The 23,190-nt window shown below is 34.7% G+C and overlaps 2 protein-coding genes across 3 annotated transcripts in view; one reads left to right on the top strand and one right to left on the bottom strand.

The window, feature by feature from the left end:
* LOC145277862 (scoloptoxin SSD14-like) overlaps window positions 1-23,190 on the bottom strand; it is a 189,148-nt gene that overhangs the window by 110,905 nt on the left and 55,053 nt on the right. Inside the window, exon 1 of one of the 2 annotated variants that reach the window (XM_080129813.1) lies at window positions 4,985-5,192. The exons of the other annotated variant lie outside the window; for it this stretch is intronic. Within the exon in view, the coding sequence (XP_079985939.1) occupies window positions 4,985-5,058 (74 nt within the window). The 5' untranslated portion in view covers window positions 5,059-5,192. Of the gene's footprint in view, window positions 1-4,984; window positions 5,193-23,190 lie in introns of those variants that run through there. 2 annotated transcript variants of the gene reach the window in all.
* Window positions 5,158-23,190, top strand: part of LOC145277860 (conserved oligomeric Golgi complex subunit 8-like) — a gene marked incomplete in the record, with an annotated part of 189,211 nt that continues 171,178 nt past the window's right edge. Inside the window, 3 exon segments of the mRNA XM_080129811.1 lie at window positions 5,158-5,303; window positions 10,459-10,530; window positions 12,932-13,056. Coding sequence (XP_079985937.1) covers window positions 5,240-5,303; window positions 10,459-10,530; window positions 12,932-13,056 — 261 coding nt within the window.

The raw sequence follows: 23,190 nt of genomic DNA, 5'->3' as shown, positions 1-23,190 counted from the left end.
TGAGTTTATGATCCAATTACGAAGGGTGCAAGCACAATATCTGTAGAATGTGTATATTTCCTCCCAGTCTTGACTGGGAGTGGTAAGAGGATATATTATTTAATATATATGCTTTGGATGAATTTTGCTTAGGGTTCTTTTGCTTAGTTGTCTCCCCTGTGGCTTTGCCAGGCCACTAATTTTCAAGAGAGTAGTGGAAAGTTGCCAGGCATGTCAATCAATCGACCCGGCTCCGATACAGTGGAAAAAAAGGGCAATTGGGTGTGAGCAGCACGTGGCAGAGAGTGGGCATGGATATCACACATTACAGTGGCAATCACTTCCTCACCCTCATCGATTGTGGACCTGCGCGCTTCGCGGTCTGGAGACCACTTGGTGCCAAGACTCCTCTTACATTATTCACCAGCTGTCATCTGTGTTCTTTGAAAGAGGCGCACCCAAAGAGGTGCTGACGGAAAATGACCCAGCCTTCAACAGCCGCAGGTCAGGCAGTTCCTGAAAGACTGGGGAGTGTGGCTGCAACTGCGGTATGCTTATGTGTCATCTGACAATGGTATTGCTGAGAGGAGCCATCGCAACATCAAAAGAATTGCGGTCAGGAAGCAATGCACCATCTCAGAAGCTGTATATTGGTACAACATCTCGCTGAAGGATGGCGTCTCTCCAGGAACAGTGCCTGCAAACGCAATTTAGAAATATTGAGTATGAGCAAAGGTAATCTACCCCAACAGAGAAGTCGCCAACAAGGAAGGACAGGGGTCGTACTCACCAGGGGATCCTGTCTGAGTGAAGCCCCAGGAAGCCGGTGCACTGATAGATATACACAGAGCCGAGTGACAGATGTGGTGAGTCAGCAGTCAGTCATGATTGATGGTGTGCTCCATCATGTTAGGGATCTGAGGCTGGTGACACAGTTGCAACCATCACTGGATGACGAGAACGACTCTGGGTCTGAGGCCAGTGGGTCATCGCTCTGGTTTGCACCATTCTCATCCTCATCAAGCAGCAAATCCGATATTAGTAGCCTCTCAGGGGAGGCAGTGTTCTTTGACCCTCAGACTGCAGATGAGAGTGCAAGTTAACAAGAGACCTACACAGCCCCCCTTCGAAGACACACCTGCCGGAAGAGAGCACCACTTCCCTGCTATCTCTGTGATCATGAGATCGGGGGTGGGGAATAAAAACAGACATGCAAATGGCCTACCTGTAAAGCGCCCACATGTCTGCCTGTCAGGTGCTTTGGACAGGAAAAAGAGAAACCAAAATGGCATCTGCGATATTTAACAAAAACGGTCTCATATGATCTTGCAAGATTCATGTGGGCAGATGTAATATGAAGCAGGTCACTTGGTGGAGTGGGAGGGAGGGGGGGGTGTCATCGTACAGATGGTTACTCAGTGCATTTGGAACGAGTAAAGGAGGTTCCAGTTCTACAGATTGTAAACAGGTGACATCATAACAGACGGTTACTCAGTGCATTGGAATGAATGAAAGAGGTTCCAGTTCTACAGATGGTAAACAGGTGACCTTAAAACAAACGGTTACTCAGTGCATTGGAGCGAGTGAAGGAGGTTCCAGTTCTACACTAATATATATCAGGGATGTGCAGAGGGAGGTGTACTCGGGGTTCCCAAGCACCTGCCCCTTTTACTGTTTTAAAAGTGCCCTTTTCAGAGGAATATATTATAAGCCTGTACTATATTTTTTTCAATTTTTTCACTTGAGCTTCTGGCCTAAAATTTCTCTCCACATCACTGATATATATATATCAGTGGCCTGGCAAGGCTACAGGGAAGACAACCAAAGCAGTAAAATTGAAGATGGCCTACTAGACACTATATATACAAATGTAGCAAATTTGAGCATATTTTATTTGTTTGAAAATATAAGTTCTTTTTTACTAATTCTCATAAAATGTTTCGTCCCATAGAACCCAGGATATGAGCATTTCAATATTTAATTTAACTACTAATACAGATTATATATATATATATATATATATATATATATATATATATATATATATATATATATACACACACACACACACACAGACACCACCTCTTTGGCAATTTTATAAGTTTGAAATCTCGGTAACTATTGATCAAAATTTTACAAATGAAGGCTTATTGATAAGTGTGTAGTGGGCTATGTGACATTTGCCCTTAAAGTTGCACATTATTGTTTCAAACAGTGGGGGATTACCTTTCTATATTAACGTAAAGTAAAATGAACACCCACTTTATGGTCAACTTTTTATGGGGGGGGGGGTATTTTTTTTAGGGGTAGCGTTTATTGTAGCCTGGTAAACCAACACGAAACCTACCTTAAAAAACTTGTTTTCTATAGGTTTTCGGGTGTACTAAAAATGAATATTGCATTTAAATTTTCTGCAAATAATTATTTTTATTGGGTATTAAGCAAAAATATGTGCTTGTGTGTACAACAATGGCCACCACTTATTATATAAAGAATTACATGGCTTAATACACAGAAAAATGTTTGAAATTTTAAATGCAATATTCGTTTTCAGCACACCTGAAAATCTATAGAAAACAAGTGTTTTAAGATAGATTTTGTGTTGGTTTACCAGGCCACAATTACCAAATAAACACCACCCTTAAAAAATAACAGACGCCTCCTCCCCCCAAAAAAGGCTGCTATAAAGTGGGTGTTCATTTTACATTTAATTAATATAGAAGAGTGATCCTCCACTCCACTTTTCAAAAGTGTAATTTCTTCATATCTTGGAAACTACTCATTTCCTGGAATTCTGAACATTATTTTCGTTTTCAGTACCCTAAAACATCTAGAATAGTGGTAATTTTAAAGGATTTTTTTAGGGTGGAAAGGTACTGCACTTTTACCAATATTTCAATCATAGTCATTTGTTTTTCTAGTTTAGCATATGAATTACAAAATATCTGATATTTCCACAAAAACCTCTGGCTTTGATGGAGGGGAGACTAAAACTTATTATTATGGTTTCAAATGATCTGAAATAACAGCAACGAGAGACTTGATTCCAAATATTTCTCGTATGTTATATCTCCCCTTTTTTAAAATTATCCCCAGTATCAAATAATTCTTATACACTGTGAAATTTACTTTATGTATGAAAACCAAAGAGGAGAGATACAACATGAGAAATATTTGGAATCAAGTCTCCCCTCGCTGTTATTTCAGATCATTTGAAACCATAGCAGCAAGATTTAGTCTCCCCTCCATCAAGGCCAGAAGTTTTGGTAATATATATAGGGTGACCCCAAAAAAACAAAAGCTAAATGGAGGCCATCTTGAACGTATGCTGTAGAACGGCCAAAGATCGTGATATTTTGAATATAATAAATAATAAACTAGTTATGACCAAAGTTTCATTTCATTCGGACAAAACACGAAGAAACGGGGCCTAATTAGAGTTGGGGCCCGTGTTTTGGGGGTCACCATATATATATATATATATATATATATATATATATATATATATATATTGTGTGTGTATATATATATATATATATATATATATATATATATTGTGTGTGTATATATATATATATATATATATATTGTGTGTGTATATATATATATATATATATATATATTGTGTGTGTATATATATATATATATATATATATATATATATATATATATATATATATATATATATATATATATATATATATATATATATACACAGATATCTTAATTTTGTAGATCACTCATTGGTGAACATATGCCATCAATTTATATATGTACATAATTGGTAATTGTTAAAAAGGATGAATTCTAAAACATGAAAGTGGAGTTGAGTTTTTTTTTTTTTAGGCATTTTTAGATGTAAAAGGGGTTGCATGTGTTCCTTAAGCTTGTGATTTTGGGGAAAGGGTGATAGTATACGGCTGTAAATAACAAAATAAAAATAAACTAAGGATTTTTCTAAGTAAATTCACGTTGTTCCGATTTCTCCAACCGACAATAGTGATTCCACTAGTGTGAGATTTTTCCTAAAATTTACGCGTATAAAATAAACAGCTGGAAAGTATTAAAAAAAAACAAAAAAAAAAAAAACGAAAGATAAAATCACTTTAATTTATGGTAACTGTTCAGAATAGGGTCCCAATTTTGCTTTATAAAGAAGATTGTTTCACATTCATTTCTAAGCAGGTAGATGAAAATCCGGTGCTAAAATGCACTTACTGATCCGCGCTATTTTTTTAAATCGTATTTCCAAGTTTAATTAAAGTTTTATGGTGTTTTTTTATTCAATTGTAAGGTTAAAGTACAGAATAGGTACAAAATACCCTCCCTATGTTAAGAAAGACTTTTTAAATAATAACGTTATTATTTCAGCACGGATCAATAAGTGCACTGGAGTATGAAAAATATAAACATCGCCGAGAAGTGTGCTCCAGTGCTCCACTCCTCCACACATTTGATAAAAGAAATCAAAATATAATGGTTACATGACGTTTCTAAATTTTTTGAGATGAGGACTGGTTATTATTCGTATTATTTGGATTCATCGGACTACTGTTCTCATCTTGGGTGTGATTTTAGCTGAAGAAGGTTGGAGGTTACATCAACCGAAACGTTGTGAAAATCACACTCAGAATGAGAACAGTAGTCCGATGAATACAAATAATAATGGTTACATGTTTCGTTATTAAATTAACAAATCATCTGTTCTAAATTCATTATCCCCCCGCTTTCCAGTAAAATAATAAATAATGGAGATCCTTATGGATAATTACTTTAATTTAAAATAAAACGTAACCTTTGTTTATAATAATGTGATTAAAATGGCAATCTGGTAAGGATAAAAAAATAATCTGAAGAAAAGAAAGAGATTATTAAAATACTGAATATTCATTTGTTACAAGAATAATTCAACATTGATGTTTTCGGTTCATTCATTTCCAACAACAATGTCAAAAGTCAAAAGACATGAGAGAAATTGCGTGTTTTAAAGAAATTAAAATAATACCTTAGTTGGCGACTATGTTTTCGTTGCGAATAGACATCGTCCAGCAGTTGGTATTGGTAATCTTTTCTAAACATTTTCGCGATTTATTATTATTATTTATAATAATTATAAAATAAATGTATTAAATTTCTTTCTTCTTTTCCAAAATAAGCTGTTGGTTAATTGTCAAAGGCAAATAATATGTGGAGGATTAAAAACAAGTTACACCGGAAAGAAAGGATTTTGACCGGAAGTTAAAAACAGACACATATCAACATGGCGACTATCGATGTGGAAGACGAAACTATCCTCACAGCTATTTTTAAAGATTGTTTTCCAGGTAAGCCGTTTTTTGTTTCGAATCTTAGCTTTTTTTAAAAGATGTTTTAAATGCTAATTGTTACTATATGATGCTATATATTTTTTTCTATTTAACGTATGTACACACCAAATGCTGAAAAAACAAACAAACGAGTGCATTGGAACTACAACGAAAACATTAAACAAAAATACTTTAGAATAAATCAATTTTAATATTTAGGAAAAAAAAAAACAATTTATTGTAAAATAATGCAACTAATTGCCATTGATTACTTGAATTGTAACATGATTTTAATCGTTTATAAATAAAAAGAAAAAAAAGGAGAAAGAGCGAGAGAGAAAAGTAATTATTTTAGTTTTCTGGTTCGTGTATCTCCTGTAACTAAACTTTTGGAGACGCCCTTTTACATTTATTCTCAAATATTTTTTTTTTTTTTTTTTTTTTAATACCAGTTGCGTGCTTTAGCATGACAAAGGAAAAACTGTGAGAAGTTTTATTCCTTGAACAGAAAATTCAGACATTGTTATTTTGTTGTTGCTTTTGTTTACATGTGATTTGTTTACACACATCGCAGAAAGTCGTTCATGGGATAGAGACGCACACACATTATTGTATTCGTTTGAAAACGATAGGACCTTTTGGTGCTAGTGCACTTATTGATCCGCGCTAATTTTTAAATAGTATTTTCATGTTTAATTAAAGTTTTATGATATCTGTTTTTGTTAAATTGTAAGGTTAAAGTACAGAATAGGTACAAAACACCCTCTCCTCCCCATGTTAAGAATGGCTTTCTAAATAATAAACGTTATTATTTTAGCACGGATCAATAAGTGCACTTGCACTAGTAGAGACCTTTTTTAATTATAAGATAAAAATAAAATAATGCTACGTGGGTTTGTATTACTGTACATATAGATTCGAAAAAGTTGTCAAAAAAACAAATATATAACAAATAAATGTTATCAAAGGCAAGATAAGTTACTTTTCTATCAAACTGGATATATTTTTCGTGTTTTTATTCAATGTAACATGTTTATTCAGCTCGAAAAACATACAGTGTTTACCGATGTATTGGAACATTCAAGATGGCGTCTGGTTCTCGCTTTAACACGGTAAGTTTGGGAAAAGATGTTATAAATAAAAAACCGGATAAAATACTGTTAAAAACTCGCTCAATATATGTTATCGTGACATAGGTTGACATATATTCGGCGGGTTTTAATAGTATTTTGTATAGTTTTTTTTATTTATAACACCTTTTTCCAAACTTACAGTGTTAAAGAGGGTGTGAGGAGACGCCATCTTGAATTTTCCAATACATCGGTAAACACTGTATGTTTTTCGAGCTGAATAAACATGTTACATTGAATAAAAACACAAAAAATATATCCAGTTTGGTAGAAAAGTAACTTATCTTGCCTTTGATAACATTTATTTGTTATATATTTGTTTTTTGACAACTTTTTCGAATCTGTGTACAGTAATACAAACCCTTCACCGCGATTTTTGTCCCAATGGGTAACACATTTGAATATTTTTTAAAAGGTTTTTGAATAATTTTATTTTTTGTCTAAATAAGATTGAAGATGATTTTTTTATAAGAATATGCAAAATATAACACTAGCACGATCTGTTAACCAACGTTACCCGGTAGAAGCATACCCCCCCTCCCCGTAAAAAAATTAAACGTTTGTTGTTGTTGTTGTTGCTCAACTCCCAACCTCCTTATGTTAAGAACGACTTTCGGAATAGACACTGCAACCTCCTCATGTTAAGAACGTCTTTTGCAATAGACGCCACCCCCAACCTCCACATGTTGGAATAGACACCCTCAACCTCCCCATGTTAAGAATGGCTTTCGGAATAGACACCTCAATATGTGAGGGGAGGTTATCAAAATATTTGCCCCCAAATTTAACCTTGATAATTGTTGTCAGGATACCCACCCACAAATACTATAAACCCCTCAAAATTGGGGGGAGGGGGCAGTGTCGGTCGGATAGAATTAGATTTGTTTGTCGCGTATGCAAATCTGGCAGTTACAGATTTAAAGTGCATAATACAGGTCTTTATATCTCAAAAAATACTTGTCTCTTCCAAATTTAAATGAGATTTTCATAATCAGCATAGTCAGAAACCCTTAAAAGTTGCCATTGTAAAGGAAATTATGGTGTTGGAAGTAAGGTAAAAATTTACCTATAAAAAAAAAAAAAAATAAAATAAACGAAAACTCTGTGCATAATCTATAATGAGTCCGGAAAAGAGAAACAAACAAAATACTCTGCAGAAAGTATTAGTTAAAAAAACAGATATATAACAAATGAGTTAAAAACCCACTTGCATAAAATAATGGGGCATTAACTTAATTTTAAACGGTATAGTGGTGTGTAATCAATTTGTGCATATAAGGTTACTAGTATTTAATGTTCTGTTTACGAACAGAAATTGTGTGTGTGTAATTGTTTTTATTTTAGTACGATTGCCTCATATAGAGAGCAAAGTGGTTAATGAGTTAAGAAAACAAATTGTAGACATAAGTAACATTATTGTAACCTAGTTAACCATTGGAAAATCTGTAAGCAATTTAAAGCATCCACATTAATATTAAATGTTAAGAAAAAGATAATAAAAAATGCTGGCTAAAAAAACAAAGTAAAAGAAAGCCAAAAAATAGCATCATTTAGTAGTTGCAAAGCCGATCCAAAATTGCAAAATAAATTATGGTACCCATAAATGATTTTTAAAATTTTTTTCTGGGTCTGTTTTTTTTTTGGGGGGGGGGGGGGGTAGCGGCGTGTAGTCAATGTGTAGGCATAGGTTAGTATTTAAATTTTTGTTTATGGACGGTAATTGTGTTTGTGTTTTTTTTGGGGGAGGGGGGTTTCTTAGCACGATTGCCTCATGTAGAGAGCAAGGCCATATAGGAAAATTTGTGAAGTGTTTATTTATGTGTGTAGATGTTGATTCCAGAATAATAAAATTGTCAGCTCTCAGCCAGTGAAAATGGGTGGATTTTGAGAAGGGAGAATTTATTATTTTCGAATCCGGAAGGAGAAAGATTGTTATGTGTATGTCGTTAATAACCAGTTATGATGGGTGCAATATAACTATCGTAGGAAAATGTAGAATTGGTCCCAGTGTCAACTGGTAGCTGTGGAAGGATTAAATATTTATAGAGAAAAATAGGGAGTCCTTCTTCTATAGATGGTGCAATTTTTATTTTTTTTTATTTTTAAATTGAATGTATTTTTAATTTCATGATTACATTCATTTTCCCATATGTAACTTGTAAACTTGTTCCATAAACCATATAAAACTGAGGGGGGGGGGGTCCATAAACCATATAAAATTGGTTTTTCCCCAATTTTTTATTGCGTAATTTGTGAAAAAAAATTTTCATTAGAATTTGTTGACCCTTAAAATTGTGACATCGTGAAGCAGCAGACTTGGACGTAATTTTGGAAAAGGGGGAGGTAACAACTGTTTGTAAATACAGAACAACTGTCTTTAGGCTGTTATGGTCTTCCGTAGATGAAGTAATATGACATAATAAATTGCTGAAAGAAATGATTGTATTTTTAGCAAAATGCGCAGTTATTTATCGATTTTTAAAGCATTTCCTATATAATTGTATATTAGCAAGGCTCACTAAAAAAAATTTATTTTTCAAAGACTTAAGTAGTGTTTTTTGTAAAAATAATGAAAATGTATAACTTTTTTTATTTTTTTTTTTGCTAATCTGAAAGATAATAATTAACATATTCAACGAATTTTACATTTCAAAACACAAAAGATGAAATCTGATACATGCAGTTTTTTTTTTGTTTCATCTACAATCCTCACCTTCCCCACAATACAATATATTTTGTTCGGTTTTGGCTGATTATTTTAAGCAAATTTGTACCCACAAATAAAGACAAAACAAATGTATGTAAATATCGATTATAAAAAAAAGTACATTGTTATAAATTTCATTCTTCACTTAATAATCGGTGAAAATTTCATATTGATTGGATAATTCTTTGATTTTTGGTAGATTTTTAATGAGAGACTCTGTAAAAAAATACTTACTCCCTCCTTCCGTTTTGGCCGTGCCTAGATTATTTGATAAGTGTTCCTGTGGCCTATGGCTGTGATTAAGTAGCCACAATCTTAACTAAACTTTTTCTCTCTCTCTCATAACTTCAATCTGAGAACGGCACTACTTATGCTCACAATAATCACATTCAAGGATTTGTTTCAGGTGAATAAAATTAAACGGTCAATGGCAATCATTGCAATTAAAGAAAATTTTTTGCTTTTCATATTAAAAACATAAATAAAAACCAATGATTATTTTTATGTCTGCTCTAAATATTTGCAGATTTTACATTCTCTTCACTATTTTATTTTTTACTTTCCAAAATAGAATTGTCAAGTGTAGTGTATATTCTAATACTATATTTTATCTTTTCTGCCTTCAGTTAATGAAGAAGAAATCCTTCTAGATCGAGGCAATTTAAATTTTTGTTCCAATCCAGACTGTCCCTTTTGGGGGAGATGAATTTTCCTCATGTTAAAAACCAACCTTAAATCTTAACCTTCGTAAGGCAGCAAATAAATAAAAATAAGAGTTTGGTGACGAGGAGCAAATTGTTACCCATTCACATCCATAAATATAAGGGAAATCCCTTTTTGCAACAATAGTTCTTATTTACTTGCCTCCCAACAAGGGCTGAGTTAGACACAAGGCCAATATTTAATGTGGAGAAAATTTGGCTCCCCCAAAAGAACTGCTCTGGATTGAAATAAAAATAAAACTTGTTTTAGTCTTGAAGGATGCTTCCTTTATTGATTGTGGACAGAAAATATAAAATGCAATATCAGAAACAACATTACATCTTGCTCCCAGCCAATAATATATAAAGTAGAAAATTAATAAATTTAGTAACTTGAATTATTAAATATGTTAAATAACCCAAGTTGCTAAATTTCTTAATTTTTTACTTTCAAACTACATAAATAAAAAATAAATAAAATGTTTTAAATATTTTCAAAGTTTAACTTTGATTATGAAAAACGTTAAAAAGTAGAAACTAGTTAGAAAAACACAGTGATTTATTGAATAGTTTTATTTTCATTTTTGTCTAGATTTTTAAAGATTAAAAATCTATTTTGTGTATTTCTTTTACAGATAGTTGGAAGGATAATCCAGATTTTGTTCAATATTTAGCAGAACTAAGTTCCTTTGGAATAGAGAAGTTGAGTAAGTAATTCAATTTGTTTTTATTTTAAAATGTATATATTGTCACTGCTGGATTTAGACAAAAGTTCACAAAGTTAAAGCAGAGGGCTTCAAATTCAGCAGAGCCCTCTTCCTCATATTTCACTGTCAGTTTTTTTGTATATATATTTTGTGTTGTTGAAACAAATGTAATAATAATCGGTTGATTATAATAAGTTGTATTTTTCAACTTACATTACTTAAAATTACTCTTACTTTCTGAATGTAAAGTACGAGTTTAAAACTTTGCTTGTGCAATTAACTTACTAATTTATTGGTTATTACGCGTTCATGAAATGTATAGTGACCTGAAGGGTTAGTTAGCTTTAAACTCTATTTCAAGGGGCAGTCACACCCTATTGTCGGTCACCCCTACAAAGAGATATTGCTAGATGACATTATCTTGAAAATACTAGACCCCTTCTGTTACGTTTCTGAATTTTTTTTTCTGTTGTCTAGGAAATGTGACTCTGAACTCAGTAAGGATGAGGGCAAATTATGAACTATTGCTTCTAATGACATCGTGGGCTGTCCACCTCCACATTCGAGATAAATTCTATAGCAGCTATATCAAGAGCATTATATTATATGGCAGTAAATTCTGACTGCTTTATCTCACATGACTGCAGCACAATAACTGATTGATGATTTGATGAAGCATAATGGTTATCCTAAGGACAAATTGTTTTTGCTGATGCAGTCATGTGGTGCTCATGTCATGCTCTTTCATAAACTGTTTGAGAAACATGGAGGCAAACTTGGAAGCAAGTGATCAGACAGGCAGGAACACCCAGAGTGAAATTTAGAGACCGATAAACCATGAGAATGGGAAAGTTGTTTGCAAAACATCAAAAAACGTCTGGTGCCTGATCAAAAAAAGGTGACATTCAATGGGGAGAGAGATTTGAACATGGGAAATAATTATTTGTCTAAAATCTCTTTCTTTTCTTTAGAAAGTTGATGTTTGGCATTTATTATACATGATTGTATCGACTTGATAACATATATTTTTTAAATATAACTACATTTTATTAACAAATATTTTTTAAATATAACTACATTTTATTAACAAATATTTTTTAAATATAACTACATTTTATTAACAAATATTTTTTAAATATAACTAAATTTTATTAACAAATATTTTTTAGATATAACTACATTTTATTAACAAGTATTGTTTAAATATAAGTACATTTTATTAACAAGCTTTAAATTACAAAAAATTGCTTTAGAAGTTTATAAAAGTTGCCTGATTTTGATTAAAAGGACAAAAGGTAATACATGATGAACAATACCCCGCAAATGTTTTAAAAAATCTTTGTGTCATCCTTAAGAAATGGTCATTGTTAAAAAAAAGAGAAATCATGACCATTATTTGATATTATTTTGAATTATTATTTAGACTTTGTTCATTAAAAAGACTGAATTCATGCAGCCTTAAAAAAAACATTCGCTTTTTTAAAATAAAATGCTATAGCTAATACATTTATTATTATACTAAATGTAAGTAAGCCAACGTTTGTTTCTGTTTTTTTTTTTCCTATACACTTTAACACAAAATAGATGCTAAAATACAGTTTAGTTCTAGGATTGAATTATGTTTGAAAAAAAATGTGTCTTAATTGTTCTAATTAGTTTTAATTAACTGAACAAGTTATCAATCTTTTTTAGATATGTATTTCTTTCACCTCCTCTCTCTCTAATGCTTAATCTCTCTGTAGGCTTTTTGAGAAAGAGTGATATAAGCATGTGTCTATAATATCATAAATATATATCTAAATTAGATGGCATAATAAGTTTATTTTCTATGGCGATAATAATAATAATATTAGCAGTTTTGATTTAGTTATGCAAGAAGATATTAAAATAATAATTAAGAAATATCACAGTTTATAAGTTTTTAAATAAAATCAAAGCAGAATAAATAGTGAAAGCTGTGATCCAACACATGAGTATGTTTAGTAGTATGTTTAAATTATTATTAGATTTCTATTATTGATGTTTGAGTTGAAGTATTTACATTTTCAGGAGTCTGAGTTTGTTTTTCGGTTACTGACTCTACAGCTCTCTAACAATTATTCAATTAAAAAAAATGTTATGGTTATTAGTAGTATTTGCAATAATTCATTCAGTTTTTTGCAATCACAAAGAGCATTGATTAGCAGTGACTTTGTTAAATATTTAAGAATGGAACATCATGCAACATATATTTAATTCAATGGCGGTAGTGAATTTGGTTTCCTGGGGGAAGATACTTCATATTTAAGAGTCTGTAAATTTTTTATGATCCTAAGAAAATATCACTGCTGCATTGTTTAAATGTATTTTGATAATTGAATTTTATCTTCATAAAAGAATTAATACATTTGTATAATTGTAGGTCGAGAACCAGAGAGACTTTCTGAGGAAAAGAGTCAAATCTTGGAAGAAACTCAAGACCTGGCATTTCATAATTATAAAACATTTATTCAAACTGCTGAATGTTCACGAGAAATTTTTGAAGATGTAAGTAATTTTTTTTTTTTTTTTCACACTCTTCTGACAATTCTCTCTGATAACTAAAAATTTTAATTTTGCAATTCATGATGGGGATAGGAGAGTCAGATGACTTTTGTTTCATCAAAGAATGATTTCCTGCTTTTCTTTCGCATATTAATTCTTTTAATTTTGTATATCTTTATTGAAACTGCTTGGAATTGTTTTAGAAAAAAGTTGGTTCTTACTTAGAATTTGGCTTAATTAAAAAAAAAAATACAAACATATCTTTATCATGTACATACCTATTATGAAACGAAAATGTCATTTTAAAAATCACATAAATTGAGCAAATAGTTTTTTTTTTTTTTGTTTTTTTTAACTCAAAAAATCCAATTTTATGGCGAGCAAGACAGAGCTGTCATTGTTTTTAAAATGTGTTAAAATTCAAGAGGGACAACTCAATTTAACTACCAAGATTTTGTTTGTATTAAAAATAAAATTTAAAAAAAAAAATTTTTTTTGTATTAAGTTGAATTCTAAATGAGAACCAAGTTATTTGTGCTACCCTCGCCATTTTGGAATTTCTTTCATGTTTCGGCCATGCACGTACGCACACCCTAGGAGCATTCCAAGGTAAGGCATGACGTGCAGACACGTGGGCGCTTCCTCCCTTCATTTTCTTCGACTCTACACCCCCCCTCCCCTGGTCTCAAGATCACACATGCGGCATTGTGGCCGCGGTCGTTTGATGCGGGCGCTCCTACGGAGGGGGATTAGCTGGGCTTCTTCATCTCCACCAGTGCCACCCGGGTCAGTGTCCACAGTCCTACCATCCGGCTGTGCTTCATCTTAATCTTCATCCGAGCTCTCAGAAGTGGTGCTGGAGCTATTGCCATCCGTGCTGAGGTTCTCAGCCATAGGCCGGATCCACATTTCATCACTGGATGATTCAGTACTTTCACTGTTCACCATTTGGTTTATATCAAGGGCGGGCCGGACATCCCTTACATGGCGTGGGACACCATCAACCAGCACAGCCTGCTCACCGATTATGCCGGTGATCCGTCCCTGTCTGAACCTGTCGGTTATTGGGAGGCCTTACCCAGACGGTGTCCCCTGACTTGTACCGTCCTTGCATCTTTTTCTGATTAGGCGGGCAGGCGTCAATGCCCTTAACACGCACTCGATAGCAATGTATCGCATTAGCAGGTGCATTTTCAGCAGTTGCGTCATCCTTTGGCATTGTATTGTACCTATATACCGCCTCCGCAATCGTGCATTGCTTCCTTGCTGCTATCCGTTTCACACTTCGGTGGCACTGCTCTGCTATACCGTTGCCACTCGGCACATACGCACACCTGTGTCTAAGCCGGGTCCCCCACTTGTCCATGAAACGCCTGAATTCCCCGCTGCAAAAGGCTGTGTCGTTGTCCGTGAGAATCTCTTCGGGTGGCCCCCGCTCGTAAAATATAGACTCTAATTGGCGGATGACACTAGCTGAGTCCTGTCTTGTTAACAGTCGCCAGATTGCAAACCTCATCGGTCCGCAATCAATTAGTGTGAGGAAGTGCTGACCACCATAGTGGGTTATGTCCATGCCCAGCTGGCTCCAAGTCCCGTCGACTTCCAGCCGACCTTTCTGCCATTTGGTGGGAGCCGGGTCGATTGACTGGCAATTTGGCATTCCTTGATCACTAATTCTACTCTGTTTTTGGACACTGACGGGTTGGTTAAGTGTGCGAAATAATATGTCCGTCTCACTCCGGGGTGTCCAGTGTCGTGGTGTACCCTCTTGATTTCATCCGTCTCCTCAATAGAGGCAGCACATAACAATCCTGGTTCGGCTTCTTTCTTCATTGCGTCGAACCACCTCTGGGGCACACGGGTGAGTTTATCTGCAAGATTGCAGGTGGAAGCGACAAGCACCGCGTTCACCGATAGGTTGTACTCTTCCACCAACTTCCTTAGTGTCTCCAACCTTCGTCTGATTAGCATTTCGGTAGCCGCCTTGGTGCGCACTCTCGCTTTGCCTGTTAGTGTGTCAACTATCCAGTGGTACACGCACAGCGAATCTGTGTGTAAGCACAATTCTTTAACTTTCCACTGGAGTGCGATATTTACTCCCTTTATCGCCGCATCCAACTCCGCTAGGTTGATGTGAGCGGCATCATCCAGTGGTCGCAACCAGCAGGCGTCCTCAATCACCGACCCGTTCATCTCCAATAGTGCCCCGATCGCGAGGGAGCTCACATCCACCCACACATTTAGTCTGTCTCCCTGGATGCACCAATCTCCTTTAGCGGGGTCCTCCTGCTTGACTCTTGTGGTGGTTTCTTTTACCATGCGAAGCAACAGATTGTCCACCGTCTCGTCATCCCAGCCTTTGGTAACTGCACTCGCCCTCCTCTTCATGCTGGCTGTTGCGACCCGGGTCCATCCACATACTGGCAAGTGTCCTACCAGTTTTCCACACAGGGAAAATATGGCCCGCCTCGTGAGGATATGGGGCACTTTGGGGACTGCAGTTCCGCGCCCCCACCTCAAGGTCCCTCGCTCCTGTTGAACGCTCAACCCCAAAACACGAGCGCCATCCTCCAAGCGTTCTGAATCCTTACAAATCAGTCCAAGTTCGGCAAGCTTAGCCCTCACACGTGATGATGGCACAAGATCTTCATTTACATATATGTCGTCAAGGTATGCTGATGTCCCCTCTTTTACGGTCTTATCCTGTGACAATACAGCATTGACGATCGTCTTCATGATTTGGGGCGCAACGTTCAGCCCAAAGCCCAGTCGCGTGAGGCAATAACTCCTACTGGAAAACACTACCGTCTGAAACGGCCACAGTGTCTCACTAACCCGGACCTGCAGATATGCCCTTCTAAGGTCCAACAGGGACACATTAGAACCCAGCTGTCGCCATTCTCGCAGTTTGCTAGCACACACGTCGGCATCGCCTGTGAACGCATCAACATATGAGTTCAATTCTCGGTAATCCATCACCGGCCTGACTTTTGCTTTGTTCTGTTGAGCAACTGCCATTAATGGGATCAGACCCTTGGGGGGTCCAAGTTTTAGGGGTAGGGAATCAACCAGCCATCCTCGATCCATCTGCGAAGTTCTTCTTCGTACGCGGGCCTCATGTGGTCGGGCACATGGTATTCCGTTATGCCATTTTGCAGTTTGGCCGGTTCTCGGTCTTCCGACCACTTCCATGAGGCAGTCCAGGCCCTCTTTTGCTCGTCAAATTCGACGCTGAAGTCTGGTTGGTCGATCTTTAGTGCAGCACACACTGGGGCTTTCTCCTGAAAATGTACCGTCCCCGTCGCCGTTATGCAGACGCCACCAAGAGCTCTGATGGCATCATATCCTAGGAGCAGGTCAAAACTCAGGGGTTTTTCTGGTACCACCAGCGCCTCTAGGTTAGCGGAGATTCCATTTTTCGTCCGAATGTTTACGCTGCCCACCCCGCAACATGTGCGCGTCTCTCCACTGATGGTAGTCACTCGGACGTTCTTCTTTCTCCAAGTGTGGCAGAGATCTGCACATATGATAGTGCGGGAGCACCCGGAGTCGAGGAGTGCTGAGCGCCATTTCACAAGTAAGTCGGATTCTACCTTTTTAGGCGACTACGTGTGAAAAGAAAGAAAAGGCTTGAAGTTTTGTTCCAAGTTCTGCAGAAGGGCAGGTTCTGTAGAATCAGCAGAAAAGAAAGTCCTGTAAAGTCAGCAGACGAGCAAGTCCCAAAAAATCACACACACTAAAGTACTCTTAAAGCTGCAGCAGTTCACCGATACGATCACACTGACGTCGATCCTAGAAAAGACCCCCCATGTTCCAAACACACTCCCTTTATCCTTCCGGCGTTCGTCCTCGGCCAATCAGCAGCCAAAGAACGGTCACGTGGGGCCCAGTGATGATCGCACAATCTACAAGATGAGGACGGCGCCATTTTGGAATTTCTTTCATGTTTCGGCCATGCACGTACGCACACCGTAGGAACGTTCCAAGGTAAGGCATGACGCGCAGACACGTGGGCGCTTCCTCCCTTCATTTTCTTCGACTCTACAAATATATATAGACTGTTCTGACTGGGACCTTTCCATTTGTGGCAACACTACTCCATTTTAGGATGTATCTTACTTGCATCTCGAGTGAGATAGTTTTTGGAGTAATAAAATGACCCAACAATTTTTCCAGAAAGTTTAGCAACATATTTTAGGTAAGTCTTTCAAGTCAATCTTAAAAGCTTATCAAAGCAGAAAGCTGTCTCAAGAAGAAAGTTATTCATTCCAACTGGGGGAAGGTGAGGATTAGCATGAGATGTTTGCTTTTAGAAGTATTAAAAGTAACTGGGCCCCCTCCCATTGCACCATGTATTCCAAATAGGGAGAAAAAGGGTCAGAAAGATCTTTATGATTGCTGTTCTTTGAAGTGTTGTCATAGATCATCTGCATAGATGCCAACAAATCATCTTAAATGTATTATTTAATTGGAATTTATTATTGAGATGAGTATTATTTATTGAGGACTATTATCCCCATCTTTCTTAGATGTTGTTTCACAACGTTTCGGCCAACTATTCCTCTGGCCTTCGTCAGGTAGTAACTGCGATGGGATAGGAACTCTGAATCTCCTAACTGCATTCTCAGCAATTACTGTCATCCATAGTTGTCGTCTCACCACGTTTTGGCCAAGTAAGCCTTTGGCCAGCTTTGGGTAGGATTGAAACTGCTATCTTCAGACAATTCTCACCTGGAACCATAGAGATTCAATTTCTCTATCCACTGCGCCACAGGCCCCGAAGGCTAGAGGAATAGTTGGCCGAAAAGTTGTGAAAACAACATTTAAGAAAGATGAGGATAATAGTCTGCAATAAATTAATCTTAAATGTAATTTGAAAGATCATTAATGAAGATTAGGAGGTATGCCGACAGTGATACTATGTCCTACTTTTATAGACATACCAGAAAGAAATGATTTAATGATTAATAAAACATGTTGAGGTATTCCATTTTGTGAAGCAAACCTTGGAGGCAAATAGTATCGAAGGTCTTTTTATATCAAAAGCTATCACCCTGGAAACAAAGATTCACTGTTTTTGTGTGATGTCAGAAATTCATATTTTTTATCATCAAGTGGATTGTTTTGCTGGAGTGGTCAACAACTTATTGAATTATCACAAATAAAAACAACTTGCTCATAAACTAATTCTGAAATTCTTTTCAAATTTTGAAGTCCCACAAAGGAATTAATCCTTTTTCTTTTCAACTATTAAGAATTTAATAAAATGTCTGGATTGTTTAAGATAATATGAAACGCATTCTGGTTGATTTATTTTCAGAAGTTTTTTGAATAAATTAAAAAGATAATTTTATTTTATGCTATTCTATTTAATTACAATATATCATTAATATTAAATTAACAAAATGGTTTTATAATTTTATCAAATGTGGAGATTTTGAAGCTTGAAATATTTACACCATTTGTTTTTCAATGTTAGTATTTAGCTATATATAATATGATTTTTGTAAACTTTTAATATCAATGTTAGAGAAAGAAAAAAAATGTATATGTAAATAGATTAGAATTTCTATTATTTCTCTTCTAGTTCAAGTTGTTGGTGTTTAAGGATATTCAACATGGCGCTTTTAAATTCCTCCATTTTGGTCACTTAAAATAAGCTACAGATTTTTTCTGTTTTTTTTTTTCATAGTCATAACTTTTTCCACTGAAAGATAAGTTTTTCACTTCTTACTGAAAAATTGACAGACCTCTTATTTATATTTTCTGTGCTCTGACAACTTGGGTTTCAAGACCTTATGTCAGGAAATGACTTGAAATCTTTTATATCCACTTCAAAAACGAAAACTTGTTTTTTAATCCTACTTTCTGACGTTGGTTTTCCTTTCACAAATTTTCTACATCTTATTTGTTAAAAATCTAATAGTGTTTTGAACTTCTTGCAGTTACTGTTGCTATTAACAAATTTTTTGAGCAACTAACTTAAGTCTTTTTCAAAAATACAACATCACCAGTTATAGTAATGGTCATGTTGTATCTAACATAAATCTAAATTTTCATTGCCATTGTTGTATACAATATAAGATTGTCATAATCTCCTATATTCATAGTGCCTGGAAGAGTTCTTCTATTCACAAAATAGATCACACATACAACTCCCCTTTTTTAACCTTATGGAGTTAATCTTTTTTTTTTTTTTTGTTTAGGGTTTCTTTCAATAAGGTTTGATCTTAAACTTTCTTTTTAATGTTCATTGATCAGAACCTGTTTTCTGGATTGGTATCTCAACATGACATCCATTCGTTTTCTTGAGTATTATTCTCAATAGCATCTGAATATAATTACCTTATTTGCTACATGTGTCATGGGTAAATTTGGTTTCCTTTACCAATGATTGTCAGTTAAATATTGTTCACATCAATAAAATGAATGTCACTTTTTGCTGTAATCTTGAAAGGCTGATAATAAATAACCCAACACGGTATGTTTAAAAGGGTGTGTATTTCTGAAAGTATGGAATAATGTTAACGCTTATCCTTTGTCGTAGGCTCCTATACATAATGTCTAGAAGAGTCTATGTAGTCATAAAATAGGGTAGATCACCATGGCACCATAACAGTTGCCTGTAATATATATTCCAAAATTCATTGTGATCCATTCTAGCAGATTATTCTGTACATAAAAATATATAATGTATCATAAGATGAAGTCATGGATACAGAATATATCAAAAATAGAGAAGATAAGCAATTAAATACAGGTAGAAATAAAAAAAGATTTGACAGGTTTCAACAATATATATTTCGAGTTGCATAATGAATGTTCAGATTTTAGACTGATAAACTTGGTTGGGGACTCTAGTACTTTCGGTTCTATCAGGAATTGATATCAAGTAAAAACTATAAACTCTTTAAATATTTTAATGAGATTTTGGCAGGACACCTAAGATTGGTGGTGCTATTAATAGAGCATTTGTATTAAAGATGTTTTCATTGTTTAGGAAATTATATTTTTTTTAATGGCTGACATTTTTATATGTATCGAATTAAAATCCAATGAAAACATGTGTAAACCCAATGTTTTTGGATATCTCTTAATTCGAAATTCATATTAAATGATATAACTTTTTGAAAAACGAGAAAATTATGATATGACTTAATTCTAATTGAACAATTTCAGACTCCCTATGAGTAATTCTCTAAGCAGATTATTATCCTGCATTTTCCTAGAATATGGGTTATTCAAAATACCTCAAAATGCTTAATATTTTACATATATTGATGAAATCGTAATTTTCCTTCCAATATATATAGAATACACAGAAAACCTTAAAAACAAATTAAATATGGTTGAATCCTCAAAAATTTATCCATAAAACAGAAAAATGACTCCATACCATTTCTGGACATGCTAAAAAAAAAATCTAACAACAATGTTACCTTCGATATGCACCATAAAAACTACCCACAAGTATCACTCACACTATGATACCAACATCCAGACTAGGATAATTGTTTTTCTACCTCTGTGCACTCATAACACTCCCTATTTAAAAGAATTCAAATACATTAAAATTCACTCATAATATTGCAAGTCTCTACATATTCTACGTTCAATACAAAGAAAAATTCCTTGAAATCTTTTCCAAGAAGAATAAACAAAAATCATATGCACCAAACATTTCCTTTATAAACATATTTTCTTTTACCTCCTATATGCTTCTAATACAATAATTTACAACCCTCTGAATAAGCTAGGAATTGCAACAATATTAACTACATTACAAACCCCCCAAAAAAACACTAAAAAGCTATAAAACCTTTATCTAAAACATCCACACCTAAAGCAAAAGAAATGCATACTGTACCAATCTGAAATTCAATGCAAATTTCATTAAAAAAAAATAACAATTGCCTAATTGCACAATCATAAATTGCAACATGCTCATTCCTTTAACTTTAAATGAGCCAGATTCATTAAATTTATTTTAAGTAAATCTTTTCAAAGACTTCCAAGATTATCATTTATTATAAATTCTGACAAACCATGTAAATGGTTTCTACAAGGTATTTCCTTTAATCAGTAAAATAATACTAAATGAATAAAATTTAAGACGAGATCCAGGCTAGCTATTTTTATACTACATTCCCAACAAAACTTCATACTTTTCAACTTTTTGTCATGATGATGATGATTTTACATGCTGACATGTATTGGTTGGCTTTAAGAAATTAACTTCCAAACTAACTTACCTCTTTATTTATCCCTCTTTCTCTTGTGTCCATTTTTATCACTTGATCCCATGTTTTTCTTTTGTCAACTGTACCTGCTACAACAAAAGAACTGTCATCTGTTCTTTCAACATGACCACAACATTGAAATTTCTTGAGTTGCACACATACTATACTGTCTAGATTTAATCTTCCTCTGAACACATCAAAACTAAACCTGTCTTGAAGACTCGCATTACACAGCCATTATATCATTTTCACTTTAGATTTCATTTCCATACATTTTGCCTTGACTGACAGTGACAATGCTCTGCTCATTAGTTAAGGTAGAAGTTCACGGAACCTACTGCATGCACTCCTCACTCTTGCAATCACACTAGTACCTGCTTCACCTTGTACTCCAATGGTATAACAACCAAGGCAATAAAACTTCTCAATAGCTTCACCATCTTAATATATTTTGTCCACGTCTGAATTCTCGTTTATCTCCATTGTCTTACACTTCTTGCATATAAACTGGTGATTCTCTCTTGACCTACTAGTAGTCCCTCTGCACATTTTGTGATGCATCTTAGTACTGTAAAAGACTGAATTGCATCTCGCATCCTTTCCACAAAATGAGCAGGGAAACTTTCCAATACTAAAACCACTGATCATCACTTTGTCTTGGTAGCATTCACTCTCAGACCTTTATTTTCCATAGCATTCCTCTAAGTCTTTAACTCAACAAGGTCTTCCATTGTTTTAAAGTAACTGCATCTCTCCTGGACAAAACTCGTTGGACAACACTTTTAAAACAAATGAAAAACAACAGACTCAGTACAGATTCCTGATATACTCTAATTTTAATATTAAAATGTGTTGTTAATTCTAAAATGACTTTGAATATTTCTATACATTGCTTTAACCATCTTTACCAACCACTCATTTGCCTCTAGTTTATGCAAAGCCCACCAAACAACCTCTTTTGGCACTTTGTCAAAAGCTGTTTCTAGATCCACGAGCAAAATATAAGTTGTTGTTCTTAAGTTATTTTTGTTGTATTTGTCTCATGATAACTATAGCACAATAGTTGATACTTTTGCTAGGCATAAATCAAACTGCATTTCATCTATGTTTATCTGACCTTTTTATTTGTTGTTCAATTATTCTTTCGATCATTTTCAGGACTTGATCAATCATACTTTAATCCTCTGCAATTACCTTTGTTAAATGCTTCCACTTTACCTTTGTAACAATTCACAATTGTACTAAGTTACCATCTTACAGTCTCCCATACATTTTCCTTCTCAATTCTTATAACTTGACTGGATACTGTTTCTGCAACTTCTAAATTTTCACGCTTCAATAGAAACTCAATATTTAACAATTTCTCATTGTGACATTTTCAAACATTTCTTTCGTCCTGTTCCTTTATTGCTAACAGCTAACACCCTATTGTCATTTCATATGCACTTTTAAACAATATCCATACTTGTCTTTGCCATCTGTTTAGTTATTATTTTGGTCTTTTGGTCATCCCTTCAGAGTAAAATTGTAAACTTGGCTCAGCCTCTTTCTTGATTTTGTATATTGTTCTTCTTGCTTCTTTCTTTGCCTCCAGATATACATGCTTATTCACTAAACCTTTTATCCCTTGCCATTCTTCATTTCTGCTTTTCTTCGATGCATTTTCCAACTTCCTCCATGTAACCACCATGTTACCGTATGCCTTGAAAGCCCTTCCATCCACTCATGAATCTGATTGGTTACAGTCAAACAATCTATCCTTCAGCATCTTCCATTGTTCTTCCACACTTTCTGTAATGGATCTAGTAGCCAAACACTTCATCACTTGGTTTCTAAATTATCATTTCACACGTTCTTCATTTAATCTCCACACTTTTCTCCTGGGAATAAACTTTCT

Source organism: Euprymna scolopes, chromosome 6 (assembly GCF_053919585.1).
Source record: "Euprymna scolopes isolate OS-2025 chromosome 6, ASM5391958v1, whole genome shotgun sequence".
Lineage (NCBI taxonomy): Eukaryota > Metazoa > Mollusca > Cephalopoda > Sepiida > Sepiolidae > Euprymna > Euprymna scolopes.
This window is presented reverse-complemented; position numbering and strand designations above follow the sequence as displayed.